At 36.7% G+C, this 18,889-nt stretch overlaps 1 protein-coding gene across 9 annotated transcripts in view; it reads left to right on the top strand.

Annotated features, from left to right (window-relative positions):
- Positions 1 to 18,889, top strand: part of FAM151B (family with sequence similarity 151 member B) — a 53,967-nt gene that overhangs the window by 22,312 nt on the left and 12,766 nt on the right. For 3 of the 9 annotated variants that reach the window (XM_023257858.2, XR_006601289.1, XR_002744248.2), the window contains exon 6: positions 13,825 to 13,928. In XM_023257858.2, coding sequence (XP_023113626.2) covers positions 13,825 to 13,928 — 104 coding nt within the window. Of the gene's footprint in view, positions 1 to 8,106; positions 8,230 to 11,909; positions 11,969 to 13,083; positions 13,331 to 13,824; positions 14,023 to 18,177; positions 18,273 to 18,889 lie in introns of those variants that run through there. The other 6 variants (XR_006601296.1, XR_002744249.2, XM_023257863.2 and 3 more) reach the window with 5 other exon arrangements.

The raw sequence follows: 18,889 nt of genomic DNA on the forward strand, positions 1-18,889 counted from the left end.
TATGCTGCTGAATTTTATTGATAAATTTTAGTTAGGAGGTTTGCATTTGAAAGTGAGACTGGTCTGTAGCTTTTTTTCTTTCTCAGTTTTAGGTATAAATGTCATGTGCATTTCAATAAAAAAGCTAGGAACCATTCCTTTTTCTGTGTTCTGGGATATTAAAAAAAACAACATTGAGGGGCACGTGGATGGTTCAATCGGTTAAGACAGCTTCTTGATCTCGGCTCAGGTCATGATCTCATGGTTCCTGAGGTCCAGCCCCGAGTTGGACTCTGCGCTGACAGTGCAGAGCCTGCTTGGGATTGTTTTTCCCTCCCTTTCCCCCTCCCCCACTCACTCTGTCTCCCAAAATAAATAAATAAACTTAAAAAAAAATAAAACAAAACATTGAAATGCCCTGTACCTGACTTGGTAAACAATCCAAACCTAGTGTTTTGAGAAAAGATTAACTTGTACAACCTTTTTATTATATGGTAAGTGGTCCCTTGATTTTCTGTCTTCTGGGGGGCCAATTTTGATATACTGTATTTTTCTAGAAAATTATTAATTTCACCCAGGTTTTGAAGTTTATTTATTCACAGATGGCTCAAATAGCTTCTCATTCTTTTAATTTCTTCTGTTGGAGAGGAAGTATTCCTCTTTCCTTTAAGGTCCTTCTAGCTGGACTAAATAAATTGATGTGACAGAGAACCACCGGAGAAAATCAAATTTAATAGCATACTTATGGGGAATCTACACAGACATTGAAAATCTAAAGACTGTGAGGCAACAGGAAGCTTATAGGAGCTGAGGAGGAGGGTAGGGATCTGAGGATACAAAGGGTCTTGAGAAAGACCATTAGTATAGGAAGGTAGATGTTTGAAAAATAAATGTTACCCTATTATGTACATAAGTTTCCCAACTTGTGCTCTGTTTTTCTCTCTCTCAAAAATAAACATTAAAAAATTAAAATATTCATGATATATTATTTGGTACATATTCACATCTCTTTTATCTTAATGAAAAATTAATTATTAAAGGGGGGTCATACACTGTCCAGGGCCTGGCCCTTCAGGAGGTGTTTTTTGGAGAGTGTGACTTGCTCTCTGTTGTTGTGACTTTGGTTATTTTATTTCCCTAGTCGTAGTGATGTTTTGGACCATCCACCAGGTGTGCTTTGATTTGTTCCTTGAAGTAGCCCTGTAAAGGAAAACAAACAGACAAACAGGAAACAAAAACACACATATCAAACAAACAAAAACAAAAAACCTAAAAACTAAAAACAATCCAAAAGCAAAAAACCAGAAACACCAGCTACAAGTAAAGAACAGGGTGGAGGCGATGCTGATGGAAAAGCACATAGAGAGAGAGAAATGACACGGGAGGGGAAAAAGAAAAAATAAACATTGACCAGGCAGAGGGACTAAAAGCCTTAATCCAGAGAGAAAAGGAAAATCAGAAAGGCAGGGAAAAAGAAACGAAGATAAAGTTACCCAGAGAGAGAAACTATACGGCTTGATTATTCCAGAGAGAGAGAAAGGAGTGTAAAGAAGGAGGTGTAGAACATGTATCAAGAGAATGGATTAAATATGTCTGTTTAAACAAACCAATGACTAAAGTACCCAGCCTACAGGAGGGAAGAGATAAGAGGGAGAAATGGGTCAGGGGGAGAATATATCTAAATAACAAGAATTGTGCTAGAATTAATCCAGGCTACGCAATAGCACTGGTCTGGAGGATGGAGCCGTCTGGTTCCACAGCGTCAATCCCACTCCAAAAGATACGCAGTTACCCAGCGTTGGAGGGGCATGGTTTGGTGTAGGCTGGTCCCACCTTCACTGTGGGCCCCGCGGACGAATACCTGAGGCCCCACCTTGGCGGTGGTGGGAAGAAAAATGGCGGCTCCCAGTCTCTTCTCCATGACCCCGTGTGTCAAATCACTCCTTTGGAGCCATCCTCACTGTGCCGTGGGTGCAGAGGAGACTGTCTCCGCTGACTCCTTTGCCCCGGGGGCTTGGCTGGGAGTTAAACTCCCGCTCAGTGCGCCCCAGTACTGGGTAAGCACCTCCCCATATGAGGTCCCGGCTGGTTTTGTCCTGTGCCAGAGTCCTTCAGGGGAGGGAACCGGTTTCTCCTGTGCAGACTGCACCCCGATCTACCGCTGAACCCGGGTGGCTCCCCTCTTCCCCAGGTGTGCGAGCGGGGCAGCGGGCCCCAGTCCAAAGATGGGACCTGCAGTTAGAGATCCTCTAACCTGCAGTTAGAGGTGGGACCCCTCTCCATCCCAGTCCAAGGTTTCTTTTCCCTTGTCCAGATACAGCCCTACGCTTCCCCAGCTGCTCTTTCTCTTCCCTTTGTGGGTAGAAGGGGATCCCTCCCCTCCGTGCCTACACGGCCCGTTTTATCTCCCCCAGTTCGCAATCACCCACCTATGGTCTCTCAAGTTGTCCTGATTTCTCCCCGGTAGACTCAGTCTCTTTTCCTCCCAGACTCTTCAATGAAGAGTTAATTATAAGTTTATTATTAAAAGGTCTTGGTCTGTTGATTGATATTTTACCTGAACTCACATTGTCTTTGGCCTGAATACTTGGCTATATATTTTTTTGAAAAATAAATTTATAGTTTTATTTTTCATTCATTTTTTGAAGAGTGATTTATTGTCATTAAAAAAATAGTTTTTAACCTATAGAAAAGTTGCAAAACACTTTCTACATCTGTTACCCAGATTCCCCAATTGTTAACTTTTTCCTGCATTTATTTATTATTTCTCTGTGTTTTTTTTCTATTTATATTTTTTCCTGGCATGATGCCTTGTTATCCTTAAGTACTCCCGAGTGTACTTCCTCAAGCAAAGGCAGGCTTCTATATTACTACTATGCAGCCTCCCAATCAGAAAACCAGCATTAATACAACAGTACCATGCAGTCCTCAGACCCATTCAGATTTTATCAACCATTCAAAAAAATGCTTCTTTTTTCCTTGGGGTACAAGAAACCTTCTGAGAACATGTCTTATATTTAGTTGTCATGTCTCATCAGTCTCCTTCAGTCTGGAATAGTTCCTCAGTCTTTCCCAATCTCATATACTTGACAGTCTTAAAAAATGACAGGGCTTTTATTATGAAAGATGTTCTCAACTTGGATCAGTTCGATATTTTCCTCATTTTTCTCATGCTTGTGTTCTTAGGAGACTTAGGTACTTTCCCTGTCCCATTTCTCAAATTGACCACTTCTTCAAGGATAACTGCTTGATTACAGTGGCGGATAGTATTTAGAAAGTGAAATCTGGGAGTTTGGTATGATCATTGCTACTCAAGTGTCATTGCTTCTAGGACATCTCAGTGGACAGAGCTAGTAAATACTTGTCTGTGTTTATGTGTGATTACAGTGTGTGTATGTGTATGTGTGTGTATTTGTGTGTACAAACACACACCATGCATACACACACACATACACACACAATATATACATCTAAAACCATTTTTTTAAGTTTATTTATTTTAATAGAGAGTGGGGATTGAGAGAGAGAGAGAATCCCAAGCAAGGTGCAGAGCCCAAGTGCAGAGCCCAATGTGGGGCTCGATCCCATCAACTGTAAGATCATGACCTGAGCCAAAATCAAGAGTCAGACACTTAACCAAGTGAGCCACCCAGGCACCCCTACATCTATAGCCATTTCTATGTGTATATATACATATATAAAATCCATGAGTTCATAATGAAATTCTAATTTCAACCCCAACCTCTTAGGGTTCTTTCTAGCAGTCTTTTCTTTGTTATAAATTTCTTATCAGATACTTAGATACCTGACTCCCACTAATTTAATCTAATAGCCGTTTAAAAGAAGAGTTTAGGGGCGCCTGGGTGGCGCAGTCGGTTAAGCGTCCGACTTCAGCCAGGTCACGATCTCGTGGTCCGTGAGTTCGAGCCCCGCGTCAGGCTCTGGGCTGATGGCTCGGAGCCTGGAGCGTGTTTCCGATTCTGTGTCTCCCTCTCTCTCTGCCCCTCCCCCGTTCATGCTCTGTCTCTCTCTGTCCCAAAAATAAATAAACGTTGAAAAAAAAAAAAAAAGAAGAGTTTAACTTATTTACATTATTTATAAAAAGACAGATATGTTGGTCTTGTTTGGTCTTGTTTCTGTCATTTTTTTTGAAGTAGCATACTTGTTACTTTGTATAGCATTGAAAACATTTCTTTCTTTTTTTGAGAGAGAGAGAATGGGGGAGGGGCAGAGAAAGAAGGAGAGAGAGAATCTTAAGCAGGTTCCACACTTAGTGTGGAGCCCCACTCAGAGTTCAATCTCACGACCATGAGATCATGACTGTGAGATCATGGCCTGGACCGAAGTCAAGAGTCTGACACTTAACTGAGCTACCCAGTCACCCCTGAAAATACTTCACTGTAGCTGTTTCCTTTGCTTTGTATTTTAATTTTAATAATTTGTGAGGTTCATTTTTCCCTTTTGATTATTCATGACTGTAATTTCCATAAAGTGTGCTTAATCTGCTTCTTTAAAGGTACCTGTTAATTTCTTCCTGTGAACAATAATAAAATTAGTGTACTTCTTTACTCCTTTCACCTAATTTTGACTGTACTCTCTTTTATTGTCAACTTTGAACTTTGTAGTCAATGGTAAATTGGCTGTCTATAAAATTCTTGGCTCACAGTGCCTTTCCTTGAGGATTTTGAAAACATTGCTCCTCTGGTTTCTACTGAGTTTTGATGTGGAAAAGGGTGAAGCCAGTCTGATTTTTTTTTCTTCTTTTAAGTGTCTTGATTTGGCAGGAGTTATTGGGGGACAACTGAATGTAGAAAGTGTTGTTTTCAGTATATAGATTAAAATGTCTTTTCTGGAATAGATCTGTGAATTATATTTTGAAATACTTGTTTTATTTCATTTGTAAACTAAGTTTTCTCTTTCAGGGATTCTAGTTATGAATATTTAGATCTCTGTTGCCTATCTTTGGCATCTATTATTTTCTCTTTAGTCTTTCTTTGCTTTTTATTTGTTTGGATTTTATTTTTCTTGATTTTATAATTTGTCTTCTATATCTCTTACAATATTTTCCACAATGCTTGTTTTTCCTCATATATCTTCAGACTTCACTTTATTTCTATAATAGTATTAATTCTTTATTTCTTTCCTATAATCTGCCAATTAGTGTTTCATTATGTCTTCAGTACCATCTTGCAACCTCTTCCATAGCTCATATCTCTGCTTTGTGCTCTTTCTTCAAAGGAGCAGTTGCATCATTTAAAAAATGTTGGTTATGGCTTTCATCTGCCTTGATGGTTTTCTTTAAATTTTACATATATTTCACCTATCTGATAGTTTTTTATTTTGTTACTTTTTAATTTTTTTTTAAGTTTATTTATTTTGAGAGAGAGGGTGCCCATGAACAGGGGAGGGGCAGAGAGAGAGGGAGAGAGAGAATCCCAAGCAGACTCTGTACTGTCAGTGCTGAGCCCGACATGGGACTCAAGCCAATTAACTGAGCTGAAATTAAGAGTCAGACATTTAACTGACTGAGCCACCCAGGTGCCCATATCTGACAGTTTTTTTTAAAGATGATGTTTTTATTTCTCCATCTGCCATTTATTTATCCTTATTATTTTCTTATACTCTTGTACTTCTCCTTATTTTATTTTGATTACTGCAGTTTATTTTTTTACTTTTTAAAGTTTATTTATTTATTTGGGGTGGAGAGGGGCAGAGATAGAGGGAGAGAGAGAGAATCCCAAGTAGGCTCCGTGCTGTCAATGCAGAGTCCAATGTGGGGATTGAACCCAAAAATCGTGAGATCATGACCTCAGCTGAAGTTGAATGCTTAACTGACTGAGCCACCCAGGTGCCCCAATTACTGCATTTTAGAGAAAGTCATTTTTTTTTTTTCTGGACAGGCTACTTGCCCAAAGTGCATATTGCAGAGGAATTAAAACTATGCTTCTTATGACCAGAGAGTTTTATGTGTGAGTGTGTTTAGCCTTTAACGTTTCCCAGTGAATAGAGGTAGGCAGTTGTGGTATCTCTAAGTAAAATCTTTTATTTATTTCTTGCATTTAAAATTTTGAGTTTCCACAGGACTAAATAGTCTGATGTGCACAACTGTGACTTTTCTGTGTTAACTCTTTCCTTGTTTCTATAACTTCTTGGGACCAAACCTACCCCAAGAAAGCCTCCATTTGTAGCTCAGGGATGCCATTCCCACTGTTGCAAAGTGTTTAGGTAGAGTCTGCCCCTCATCTAGAAGTGTCTTTGGTAGGCTTTCTCTGTAATCTACAGACATGGGCAAATTCTCTTCACTTCCTTACATACTCATCTGGCTTTAATCTCTGTTACTGTTGGAAACTTTTCACCTGTTTTATAATTTTTAGTTTCAGTTCTTTCTTAATTTCATTGAAGATGGGGTTTCTATTTTCATTCTTTTGTTCTTTTTGCTGCCCCTGGGTAATTCCTAGGAGGAAAAAGAGGCAGTGCTGACTTTAGGCTGCTATGTTCAAAAAAGAAGTTTCTACCTCCTATTTCTTTCATTACTACTACCTTAGTTTTCTCATGTTCTATGAAGTCATTTTCTTTCCTAAAATTTCTCATTTGAATATTGCACTCTGTTCAAGTCAAATTCTTATTTTTTAAGATTACTTTATTTATTTTGAGAGAGAGAGAGTGACCAGGAGAGGGGCAGAGAGAGAGGGAGAGAGAATTCCAAGCTCCGTGCTGTCAGCACAGAGCCTGACTTAGGGCTGGACCTCACAAAGTGTGAGGTCATGACCTGAGCCAAATATCAAGAGTCAAACGCTCAACCCAACCATATTCAAGTCAAATTCCTAAACTCTACAATTAAGTACTCATATTTACCCCCTTCAGTTTGAAACTCCCTTGTGTTTGGCTCCATGGCATTGCACCAAATGGATTTATCTACTTCTCCGTCTAGTTCTCTTTTGTTTTGTTTGTTTTGTTGAATTGTTTTTGGCTCTTTCTAATTTTGGAATTCTCTTAACGACATTTTTTTTTTTTGAGAGACAGAGAGAGAGCATGAACAGGGGAGGGGCAGAGAGAGAGAGAGAGAGAGAGGGATGCACTGAATCCAAAGCAGGCTCCAGGAAGCCTAATGTGGGGCTTAAACCCATGAATACAAGATCATGACCTGAGCTGAAGTCAGACGCTCAACTGACTCAGCCATGCAGGTACCCCTCTTAACAACATTTCTTTCACACTCTTTTTTAAATATGAAAGGTAAAATAGCAAAGCTTTAATGGAATATATCACTAGAGAATATCTTCATAACATTGGGGATGGAAAGGGATTCTTTTTTTTGTTTAATTTTTTTATAACATTCATTTATTATTGAGAGACAGACACAGAGCGTGAGCAGGGGAGAGGCAGTGAGAGGGGGAGACCCAGAATTGGAAGCAGGCTCCAGGCTCCGAGCTGTCAGCACAGAGCCCGACGCGGGGCTCGAACTCACAAACTACGAGATCATGGCCTGAGCCGAAGTCAGTCACCCAACCAACTGAGCCACCCAGACCCCAAGAAGGGATTCTTAAGATATAAAAATCCCTAGCCATAAAGAATATGTTTGAGTAATTTGAATACATTAAAATTCAGAAATTGTTCCTGTCAAAAGATACCGTGAAGAGCATGAACAGATTAGGCACAGAGTTGGGAAATATTTTTGTATGTCAAAAGGGCTCTAATAGAGAATATACAAAGAAGTATATATTCTATTATTTGTATGTCACAATTTATTTGTTTTATTATTGAATGACATTTGGATTGTTTCATGGTTTTGACTGTTACAGGGATTGCTGCTGTGAACATACACACACACGCATGCACACACACACACATCCTGGTGTACATATGCCTGCATTTATAAAGGTTGTATAGGGAGGGAATATCTAGGAATAGAATTTCTAGGTCATAGAGTATTCATAGTTTCTACTTTAGTAGATAATGCTAAACCATGTTCTAAAGAAAATGGATTAACTGCAGCTACATGTTTCAACTTGGAGAAATTTCACAAACTATATTCAGTAAAAGAACTAAGACCAAAAAATATTATATACCATATGATTCCATTTACATAAAAATAACTAACAGGCAAAAATTGAACTGTACTTTTTACAGATGGATATATAGGCAGTAAATAAAGAAAAACAAGAAAATGGCTACCACCAAGGTCAAGGTTGTGAGGTCTCCAGGGGAGAGGAGAGGTTGTGATAGCACAGTGACATACAGGTACCTCCCAAGGTAGTGATGGCGATGGTATGCTCTCTTTCTTGATTTGTGTTTTGGGTACACTGGAGTTCATTTTATAATAATTTGTTAAAATTCATATTTATGGTTTTATGGGTTTTTCCTATATATTTCATAATGAAAAGGGCTTAAAAAATAAAACCTGAGAACTGACTTGAATGAACATAATTTAAGGTACCCTTAGGCAATTTGTCTTCCTATTTCACTTTAAATATAATAGAGGGAGGATTAAAAGAGGTACAGTAACTTTGTAGGGCTCTTTTTTTAATCTAAATCCGTATCTGTGTCACCATGGTGTTCAAATAAAGTAATAGATGCCATTTTAGCAAAAATATAGGGTTTTAAAAGTATTTTTCCAGTTTTATTAGAAATAATTGAAATACATCAATATATACACCATGATAGTTAGATTTACATTTATTGTGAAATGATTATCATAATAGGTTCAGCAAACCTTTATCTTTTCATATAAATACAGTAAAAAGAAAAAAAGGAAAAGGAAAAAATTCCCCTTGTGATGAGGACTCTTAGGATTTACTCTCAGGGCACCTGGGTGGCTCAGTTGATTTAGCATCCTACTCTTGATTTCAGCTCAGGTCATGATCTCCCAGTTCATGGGATCAAGCCCTGCGTTGGGATCTGTGTGACAGTGTGAGCCTGCTTGGGATTCTCTCTCTCCTCTCTCTCTACTCCTCCCCCTGTTTGTGCTCTCTCTTTCTCTCTCTCTCTCTCAAAATAAAGAAATAACCTTTTTTTTGTAAAAAAAGGATTCACTCTCTAAACACTTTTCCTATGTAATCATACAGCAGTGTTAACTCTACTCATCATTTTGTACATTACATCCTTAGTATTTATTTATCTTATAACTGGAAGTTTATACCTTTGACCACCTTCCTCTATTACCCCTTCCCCACCCTCGACCTCTGGTAACCACAAGACTGATCTCTTTTTCTGTGAAGGTTTTGTTTTTCTTTTAGTTTCTACATATAAGTTAGATTGTACAGTACTTCTTTTCCTGTCTAACTTGCTTTACTTAGCATAATGCCTTCAAAGTCCATCCATCGTGTTGCAAATGGTAGGATTTCCCCATTTTTTTATGGCTGAATAATACTACATTGTATATATGTATATACTACAACTTTTTTATCCCTTCATCTATTGATGGACATGATTGTTTCAATGTCTTTGTTATTGTAAATAATGCTGATATGAACATGAGGGTGCAGATATTTTTTTGAATTGATGTTTTTGAATTGATGTTTTTGTTTCCTTTGGATATGTTCCCAGAAGTGGAATTGCTGGATCATATGGTAGTTCTATTTTTATTTTTTTGAGGGTCCTCCATACTATTTTTCATAGTGGCTGCACCAATTTATAATCCTACCAATAGTGCACAAGGGTTCCCTTTTCTTAACATCCATGCCAGCATTTGTTATCTTGCACCTTGTTGATGATGGCCATACTAACATGTATGAGGTGATATCTCATTGTGGTTTAGATTTACATTTCCATAATGACTAGTGATGTTAAGTATCTTTTCATTACCTGTTGGCCTTTCATATATCTTCTTTGGAAAAATGTCTTTCCCCATTTTTAAATTAGGCTATTTGATGGTTTTTTTGCTATAATTTATCGCTGTTAGGTTTTTTTTTTTTTTTTTTTTTGCTGTTAGTTCTTTATGTATTTTGGATATTAACTCCTTACCTAATATACGGTTTGCAAATATTTTTTCCCATTCCCTAAGTTGTTTTTTCAATTTGTTGCTGTGAGGAAACCTTTTTAGTTTGATTTAATCCCACCTGTTTATTTTTTATTTTGTTGCTTGTACTTTAGGTGTCATATCCAAACAATCATTACCAAGACCTATGTCAGGGAGCTTTTTTCCTATGTTTTCTTGTAGGAGTTTTATGGTTTCAGGTCTTATTTTTAAGTCTTTAACCCATTTCAAGTTAATTTTCATGACTGGTTTAAGATATAGGTTCAGTTTCATTCTTTTCCGTGTGATTATCCAATTATCCTAGTACCATATATTGAAGAGACTTTTTTTCTCCTTTGAATATCCTTGGCTTCCTTGTCAAATACTAGTTGGCAGTTTATACTTGGGTTTATTTTTTGGCTCTTGATTCTGTTCGCTTTGTCTATTTGTCTGTTTTTATGCCAATACCACACTGTTTTGATGACTATTGCTATATAGTATAACTTGAAATCAGGAAGTATAATGCCTCCTGCTTTATTCTTCTTTTTCCAGATTTCTTTGGCTATTCAGGGTCTTTCATGGTTCCATATAAATTTTAGGAGATTTTTTTTCTACTTCTGTAAAAAATGCCATTGGAATCTTGATAGAGATTGCATTGAATCTTTTGGTGGGATTAACGTCTTAATAATATTAATTCTTCCACTATGTGAAGACAGGATACCTTTCCTTTTCTTTGTGTCTTCTTTGATTTCTTTCATCCATGTCTTACAGTTTTCAGCATAAAAATTTTTCATTTCCTGGTTAAATCTATTCCTATGTCTTTTATTGTTTTTGATGCTGTTGTAAATGACATCAATTTCTTTATTTCTTTTTCAGAAATTTCACTGTTATAGAAATGCTACTGATTTTTTTTGTATGTTAATTTTGTATCCTGCAACTTTACTGAAATCATTGATTACATCTAACAGATTTCTGGTTGAGTCTTTATACCAAATCTATGTATAAAAGTATGTCATCTGCAAACAGAGACAATTGTACTTCTTTCTTTCTAATTCTTATAGCTTTTACTTCTTTTTCTTGCCTGATTGCTGTAGCTAGGACTTCCAGTACTGTGTTGAATAGGAGTGGTGAGAGTGAGCATCCTAGTCTTGTTCCTGATCTTAGAGGAAAAGTTTTCATCCTGTCACCACTGAGTATGGTGTTAGCTGTGGACTTGTCATATATGGCCTTTATTATGTTGAGCTATGTTCCTTCTGAGCCTAATTTACTGAGTTTTTATCATGAGTGGGTGGTGAATGTTGTCAAATGCTTTTTTGTACTTACTGAAATGATCATATGATTCTTTTCTTTCATTCCATTAAATGTGACATGTAACATTGATTGATTTGTGTGTGTTGAACTATCTTTGCATCACAGAGATAAATCCCACTTGATCATGGTGTATGATCTTTTATTGTGCTGCAGAATTCAATGTGGTAGTATTTTACTGGGAATTTTTACATCTGTATTCGTCAGGGATATTGGTTTATAGATTTCCTTTTTAGTAGTGTTCTTTTCTAGTTTTGGTGTCAGGATAATGCTGATCTTGTCAAATAAATTTAGAATTGTTTCCTTCTCTTCAGTTATTTGGAAAAGTTGGAGAAGAATTGGTTTTAATTCTTTAAATGTTTAGAAAATTCACCAGTGAAGCCACCTGGTCCTGGGCTTTTCTTCATTAGGAAGTTTTTAATTACTGATTCAATTTCTTTACTAGTAATTGATCTATCCATATTTTAAATTTCTTTCTGATTCAGTCTTGGTAAGTCATAAGAAATATAGTTTGTAAAGTAATTCCTATTTGTGTGTGTGTGTGTGTGTGTGTGTGTGTGTGTGTGTGTGTGTGTGTATCCTCGCTTGTAGTTTAAAATTTCTTTTTGGTTTGCCACATAATGCTGCTATGGAATGAAATTCAAAATACTTTTCTCTGTTACATTTCCAGAATGATGTCACCATCCTTAAGGACAGGAATATGTCAACATAGCAAGAACATATACCTTGGTTAGATTATTTCTTATTAATAGTAGAAGAGGTGCTTTGGAGATTCCTTCCTGGATTCTGACATGTTTATGGGGAAAACAAATGTGAAGCTACTTACCAGCTTTGCATTTTCTCAGTCTCTGATGCACTAGGAGTATTGTGGATTTTTTAAGAGTTTTTTTTAAGTTTATTTATTTTGAGAGAGAAAGAGAGTGAGAGAGAGCCTGTGCAAGGGAGGTGCAGAGAGAGAGAGAGAGAGAGAGAGAGAGAGAGAGAGAATCCCAAGCAGGCTCCATGCTGCTAGCACAGAGCCTGATGCGGGGCTTGATTCCATCAACTGTGAGATCATGACCTGAGCCAAAATCAAGAGTTGGATGCTTAACCAACTCAGCCACTCAGGTGCACTGTGACAAGAGTACTTTAATAGAAGTAATGTTTACTGAAAGAATATACAATTTAAGTAACATTAAAATTCTGAATATATTCTTCACATCCATAATAAATCTGCGTATGTTATTATTGTTTTTTTAACTCCAGAAATGGATCTGAATTTATTCTGTTTGGCATCCTTAGTGACATCTCTTGGCATTCTTATATCTCATGTAACCCACCCCCCCACCACCCGCCACCGACCAGAAGGGAGAGCAGGGCCATTTATAAGTGAATATGAATGTTGGTAATATCAGTGACATTTACATCTCTTCATAATCTCTTGCAGTCATGCTTTTGACTCTACCCAGCCTGCTGAAAAAAAAACCAAGTTAGATGTGTAGCTTTTGTGTAGGGAACAGATTCCTTGATCAGCAATACAATCTCTTTAGTTTTTTTGTCCAAAATTTGGCCCATTTTCAGTGTTACCAGTCTGGGTTTCCAAAGCCATTTAACATTCTTGTAACTCAGATATAGCAGTTACCTAATTTAGCTGACAGCAATGTGAATTTTTTTTTTCTCTCTAGTCCTTTTGATGTTGATGAAACAGAAACTATATGTTCTAGCACTGCTAATTAATTTTTTTGTCTGTGTGAATTTGGGTTAAAGATAAATGAGAGTAACTATTTTTAGGCTTATTGGAATTCCTCATCACTGTCTCTTATCTTTTACTTTTCACTGTATAATTCTGTTTTATTTTAATGCAGGTACAGCCTGACTATTTGGACTGGGAAAAATGATAACTATTCCATTGAAGATTTACTTTGCATTAGAGACCATTTTGACAAAAAACAAGTTTTCTATGACATCTTGGAACCACAAAACCATGAATTTAAGCAAGCCATTGGAGTCAAAGTTAATCTCTAAGAAGATTCTTCTAAGTTATTTCATGTTTTGGTTTCATAATCCCCTGCTTTGGTCTGAACTAATTACCACATAAATTATGATGATTGATTTATTCTCCACATCATCTAATCAAAGAACACTTAGTGCTTACTTTATTAGGCATATATCCTTATGATACTGTACTTACTTAAAAGATTTGGAAAGAAGAGGGGTGCCTGGGTGGCTCAGTCAGTTAAGTGTCCAACTTTGGCTTGGGTTATGATCTCACAGCTCATGGGCTCAAGCCCCATGTCCAGCTCATGGGTTCAAGCCCCATGTCAGGCTCTATGCTGACAGCTCAGAGCCTGGAGCCTGCTTCTGTCGCTCTCTGCCTCTACCCCACTCATGCTGTGTCTTTCTCTCAAATATAAATAAACATTAAAAATTTTTTTAAAAGATTTGGAAATAAGATATTTCAGTGGGCCTGTTCTAATAATAATTTAGGAAGATTATGCTTTAAAAACCTTTATAAAAATATGATTTTGATATACTGAAGGTAATTGAAAGAATTTACATGTTATAGCTTGGATATAAATCACATTTTGTTGCCACTTGTATTACAGAGATTCAACAAAACTCTGGCACCTTCTTTCTTTTTTCCTGGAGAACTGGTTATTTCAGAAATTACAGAAGAGTAAGAGGGCTTTAAAAATGTTCTTTCACACAGGTGAGCACCTTTCTCATGACAGAATAAAATCCACTTACTGAAAACAATATAGATTAAATTAGATGGATCTAACATTTCCATATTGTTGGGAGCATGCTGGCAACTGTGTATGTATTTTGTATTCTTTATTTCCATCATAATATTTTATCTATAGTGAGTACAATACTACTGGAGAGCATAATTTTTTTTTATTTAGCCACATGGTTTCTTTTTTTTTATGATACAATTTATTGTCAAATTGGCTTACATACAGCACCCAGTGTTCATCCCAACAGGTGCCCTCCTCAATGCCCATCACCCATTTTCCAATCTCCCCCACCCCCATCCACCCTCAGTTTGGTCTCTGTATTTAAGAGTCTCTTATGGTTTGCCTTCCTCCCTCTCTGTTTGTAACTATTTTTTCCCCTTTCCCTCCCCCATGGTCTTCTGTTAAGCTTCTCAAGATCCACATATGAGTGAAAAGATATGGTATCTGTCTTTCTCTGCCTGGCTTATTTCACTTAACATAATACCCTCCAGTTCCATCCACATTGCTGCAAATGACCAGATTTCATTCTTCCTCATTGCCAAGTAGTATTCCATTGTATATATAAACCACATCTTCTTTATCCATTCATCAGTTGATGGCCATTTAGGCTCTTTCCATAATTTGGCTATTGGTGAGTGTGCCTCTATAAACATTGGGGTACAAGTGCCCCTATGCATCAGCACTCCTGTATCCCTTGGGTATATCCCTAGCACTGCTATTGCTGGGTCATAGGGTAGTTCTATTTTTAATTTTTTGAGGAACCTTCACACTATCTTCCAGAGAAGCTTGAAGAGTAGAATTTTAATCCTAGTGACACATCATTTGATTTTCATTTCTCACCAGCACCACCTTAGTTCAGGCCCTTATTTTACTGCTAGAACTTCAGAAATTTGTTCTTCATGTCTTCATTGTTCACACTCTACTCAGAGATGCTCTGAGTATTTCTGCTGAAGAAAGCTTTTATAAGTGCCTCTTGCAAATTAGAAACCTCCAGGGGCCTCTTACATGCAACTTTATTGAATTTTACTCTTAAAGACCATCCCCAATGTATCCCACTCTAAAAGTCAATTCAGTGACCTTCAGTGCTTCATTTCAAAAATGCCTGCAACATCAATGGTCTCCAGACCTTCCTTAAACAGTTAATTTTAACTATTTAATATTGTTCACTAATTATGTCATACATGTTAGTTATATTTCTTCAGCTAGGTTATAAAGCCCTTCATGGTAAGGGTGCATTCTTTTTTTTTTTTTTCAACATTTATTTATTTTTGGGACAGAGAGAGACAGAGCATGAATGGGGGAGGGGCAGAGAGAGAGGGAGACACAGAATCAGAAACAGGCTCCAGGCTCTGAGCCATCAGCCCAGAGCCCGACGCGGGGGTCGAACTCACGGACCGTGAGATCGTGACCTGGCTGAAGTCAGACGCTTAACCGACTGCGCCACCCAGGCGCCCCAAGGGTGCATTCTTAACTGTCCTTTATAGTATGTGGCTTAGTCTTGAGCAAGGTATTCAGAAAAATACGTACTTCTTTCATTTATTAAAAAGAAACTTACTAATGAATGTCCTAAGATATGTAATTTGCCTTGGTTTATCAGCCATTTTCTCCCAGAAGATAAAGTGGTATATAGTGAAAATATAATTTTGAATTCAGATAGACTTCCCTTATAGCCCCACCTCTGTCCCTTACTAGCTATAGATTTTTGGAAATATTTAACCTCATTGAATCTTGATTTCCTTATCTATAAAATGGAAGGAAAATGAGGATTTTCTTGTAGTTGTTATGAAGATTGAGATTCATGTAATAGAGGATCTAGCTCAATGCTCAACGCATAGTAAGTACTCAACAGACAAGGTTAGTTCCCTTCTTCTAGACTTGTCATATGATCATATCCATTGTAGATAAATACAGTGAGGAGTATAACATGAAACATTGTAGACATAGAAGTATTTAAAGAAGACAATTATATTTCCACTTTAAATTTTAGCTCCAACTAAATACAGTCCTATTTGTCAAATAATATCTAAAACTTCACTTTCTATGGTTGTTTGCCAAAAACAAAAGATAAAATTTTATAATTACAAAATTTTAACAATTGGAACAAAGAATAATTTAAAATTATAATAAAAAGTAAAGCTTAGTTTACAAATTTTCTAAATGAACTGTATTTCAGTGAGGTTTTAAATAAAATTTCATTTGTCCAGAAGATTATTTTTGCTACTTGATTATTTGACCCTTGATAATAGTTTTAAAAATATTAATCTTAAGGCAAAATTCTTTTATTTTGAGAAATTTATCAGCTGAGTATCACTTAGATTAAGATTTAAAGCTGTATTTACTCTCAACAATAGCCAAAGTATGGAAAGAGCCCAAATATCCATTGATGGATGAATGGATAAAGAAGATGTGGTTTGTATACAAATGGAGTATTATTTGGCAATCAAAAAGAATGAAATCTTGCCATTTGCAACTACGTGGATGGAACTGGAGGGTATTATGCTAAGTAAAATTAGTCAGTCAGAGAAAGACAAAAATCATATGACTTCACTCATATGAGGACTCTAAGAGACAAAACAGATGAATATAAGGGAAGGGAAACAAAAATAATATAAAAACAGGGAGGGGGACAAAACAGAAGAGACCCATAAATATGGAGAACAAACTGAGGGTTACTGGAGGGGTTGTAGGGGGGGGGATGGGTTAAATGGGTAAGGGCACTAAGGAATCTACTCCTGAAATCATTGTTGCACTATATGCTAATTTGGATGTAAATTAAAAATAAAATAAAATAAAATAAAAGAAGTTTTGAAAAGACAAACAAAACAAAACAAATAAAGAATTCATCAGTTGCCTTATAGAGTCAAGGTACAAATTCTAATTCATCTTTATATCCTAATTTTAAAAAATGGAAATTTTATAAATGATACTTTTAATGATATAATAAAAAATGTTGAAAGACTAAAAAAAAGATTTAGAGCTGTATTTTAAATTGTTTTTGGGAACAAAAATATATAAGGGAATTATAAAATGTATGCTGTTGAAAATAAATTATTAGTGGATATTCACATGGAAAAAAAATAACTTTAATCCCTACTTCATACCATACACAAATAATAATTTGACTTGAATCTTAGGTCCAAATGTGAAAACTAAAATTAAGGATTTAGAAGAGAATGAAGGAGAATGTTTTCGTGACTTTGGAGTAGGCAACAATTTCTTTTTTTAATTACAGCTTTGTAGAGGTATAATTGACATATAAAATTGTCAGATGTTCCCAATTTTTTTCCTATTTCCCCCACATCCAAGGCAATGATGTCTCATAACACAACACTAATCATAAAAGAAAAAATTGATTGGGGTGCCTGGGTGACTTATTTTGTTGAGTGTCTGACTTCAGCTCAAGTTGTGATCTCAGGGTTCCTGAGTTAGAGCCCTGAATGGGCCTCGTTACCATCAGCACAAGGCCTGCTGCGGGTCCTCTGTCTCCCTCTTTCTTCTCCCCTCCCCTGCTCAAGGTCTCTCTCAAAAATAAATAAAACATTAAAAAAAAGAAAAAAATGGGTTAATAGGCTTTATCAAAATTTAACACTTCTCATGAAAAGACTCCATTAATACCTATCTGACAAAGGTCTCATACTCAGAATCTTTGGAGAACTCCTATAAACTAATTCTTAAAAAGAAGCTAAACAACTCAATTAAAAATGGGCAAAAGAACAGACACTTCATAACTTAGTTAATAAACAATAATTATAGGGGCACCTGGGTGGCTCAGTGGGTAAGCGGCCGACTTCGGCTCAGGTGATGATCTCGCAGTCCGTGAGTTCTAGCACCGCGTCGGGCTCTGTGCTGACAGCTCAGAGCCTGGAGCCTGCTTCAGATTCTGTGTCTCCCTCTCTCTGACCCTGCCCTGTTCATGCTCTGTCTCTCTCTGTCTCAAAAATAAGTAAACATTAAAAATAAATAAATAAATAAATAAATAAACAAACAAATAAATAATTATAAAAAGGCCTTAATGTAGGAGAATGCAATACAATACTATATGAATAGTGAGACTCTACATTTATCAATATGGAAAGATGTTATCTTGCAGGCTGCAAAACAGATGTTTGGTATCCTATTTATGTAAAGTTATATGACATTATATGCATTTGTATACATAGGAAAATATTTGGGAAGAAGTTCCCAGACACAAAATATGTATAACTTATTTTTCCCCTCCAGGTTCTCAAGTCTAATGTTTGGTGTTGAGAACTCATGGCATCCAAGGGCTATTTCCCAAGTTTGGCAGAGCAATCCTGGTCCTAGAAGAGACTTTGGTACGAGATCCAATTGTTCAAAAAAAAAATCAGAGCTTTGAAAAGTATGGTTGAGGGGCGCTTGGGTGGCTTAGTCAGTTAAGCATCCAACTTTGGTTCAGGTCATGATCTCATGGTTCGTGAGTTGAAGCCCCACATTGGGCTCCATGCTGACAGCTCAGAGCCTGGAGCCTGCTTTGGATTCTGTGTTTCCCTCTCTCTCTGCCTACCCCTGCTCACATTCTGTCTTTCTCTCTCTCAAAAATAAACACTAAAAAAAAAAAAAAAAAAAAAAGTATGGTTGATATGGCCCTGTAAAAGTGATGTCATTACTAATTAGTCAGATATATACTCATTTACCAAGTGGGAAATTGTTAAAGATTATTTACAACAGATTGCTTACTTGCTTGTTTGTTGGAGTCAAAATCTTGGGGTTTTTCCTTGTAATTATAAAAATTAAGTACCTAGTGAATATATAGAAAAATGCCCTCTCATCTTGAAATTTAAGGTATGAGCCTGCCTAGTAAGAGCCTACAATCTGCTTATAATAATAAATCCGTGAATCAATGCAAGGAAAAGTTCACTGATAGAAAGATGAAGATAGTAGCACTGAAGAACTTTTTATCTAGAAAATGGGA

The sequence above is a fragment of the Felis catus genome, chromosome A1, assembly GCF_018350175.1.
Source record: "Felis catus isolate Fca126 chromosome A1, F.catus_Fca126_mat1.0, whole genome shotgun sequence".
Lineage (NCBI taxonomy): Eukaryota > Metazoa > Chordata > Mammalia > Carnivora > Felidae > Felis > Felis catus.